Source organism: Charadrius vociferus, unplaced genomic scaffold (genome assembly GCF_000708025.1).
Source record: "Charadrius vociferus isolate BGI_N301 unplaced genomic scaffold, ASM70802v2 scaffold564, whole genome shotgun sequence".
Taxonomy (NCBI): Eukaryota; Metazoa; Chordata; class Aves; order Charadriiformes; family Charadriidae; genus Charadrius; species Charadrius vociferus.
Window position 1 is genome coordinate 278,291 of NW_009647940.1, and position 1,266 is coordinate 279,556.

At 64.3% G+C, this 1,266-nt stretch overlaps 1 protein-coding gene across 1 annotated transcript in view; it reads left to right on the forward strand.

Annotated features, from left to right (window-relative positions):
* Positions 1 to 940, forward strand: part of FIGNL2 (fidgetin-like 2) — a 2,116-nt gene extending 1,176 nt beyond the window's left edge. The window contains exon 2 of the mRNA XM_009883202.1: positions 6 to 940. Within this exon, the coding sequence (XP_009881504.1) occupies positions 6 to 940 (935 nt within the window). The remainder of the gene's footprint in view (positions 1 to 5) is intronic.
* The last annotated feature ends 326 nt before the right edge of the window (positions 941 to 1,266 follow it).

The window sequence follows — 1,266 nt, forward strand, 5'->3', positions numbered from 1 at the left end:
CCCCCCGTTCCCGCTGCGGCTGCCCCCCAAAGCGCCAGTGTTTAGCAGCCCACCGGTGGAGGAGCAACCCAAGAACGTCGACCCCCTGGTCTTGGAGCTGGTGAACACCAAGATTGTGGACCGGGGACCGCCCGTGCAGTGGACAGACATTGCTGGGCAGGTGTCCGTGAAGGCCACCATTGAGGAGGAGCTGGTGTGGCCCATCCTGCGTCCCGGTGCCTACACCGGGGCGAGCCGGCCGCCCCGAACCATCCTGCTGTTCGGTCCCCACGGCACGGGGAAGACCCTGCTGAGCCGGTGCATCTCCACTCAGCTGGGCTCCACCTTGCTGAAGCTCAGTGGGACAACCCTGCTCTCCACCTGGAAAGCTGAAGCCGAGAAGATCCTGCAGACCGTCTTCTTCGTGGCCAGCTGCCGGCAGCCTGCGGTGGTGCTCATCACTGAGGCTGAGTCCTTGCTGGAGGCCCGGGCTGGCGAGGACGGAAGCCAGGTGAGCAACCTCAAATCCCAGCTCCTCTCCTACCTGGACAACGTGGCTACCTCATCCGACCAGAACGTGGTCATCATCGGGACCACCTCCCGGCCTGGCAGCATGGACGAAGCTTCTCACCGGCGCTTCGCCAAGCGGTTCTACGTCGCCCCGCCAGACAGCATCGCCCGGCGGCAGATTCTGCATCACGCCCTGGCTCAGCAGAGCTCTTGCCTGAGCGAGCGGGAGATGGCGTCCCTGGTGCAGCACACAGAGAGCTTCTCAGGCAGCGAGCTGGTCCAGCTCTGTCAGCACGCCGGGGCCACCACGCTGCATGGTTTGCCAGGCCAGATCCAGCCCACCTCCTACCAGGACTTTGAGAAGGCCTTCTGCAAAGTCCGCCCTGCTGCCTCGCAGAAGGAGCTGGACTTGTTCCTGGAGTGGGATAAAATGTACGGCACCAGGCACTGACGGCGCGGCACGGGGAGGGCCAGGGGCACGGGGACAGACCCTTCGCCCCAGCCCGAGGCTTCGAGGCCGGTTTTGGGACTTGGCTGATGACCGCAGGGTTTGGAGGAGCCGGGTTGGGGCCTGTGGGGGCTTCGGTTCCCCCCGAGAGCCGGCGTTGGGGCCAGACCCCTCCTCCCCAAGTGCAGGAGAACCCTGGGCAGCCCCGACGGCAGCACGACGTCCCTCTGCTTTAACATTTCGGACTCGGCCGGGCTTTTCCTCTTGGATTTTCCGGCAGCCGTCGCCCACAGAACTCAGGATAACCTATTTATTATTTTCCCGTTCAT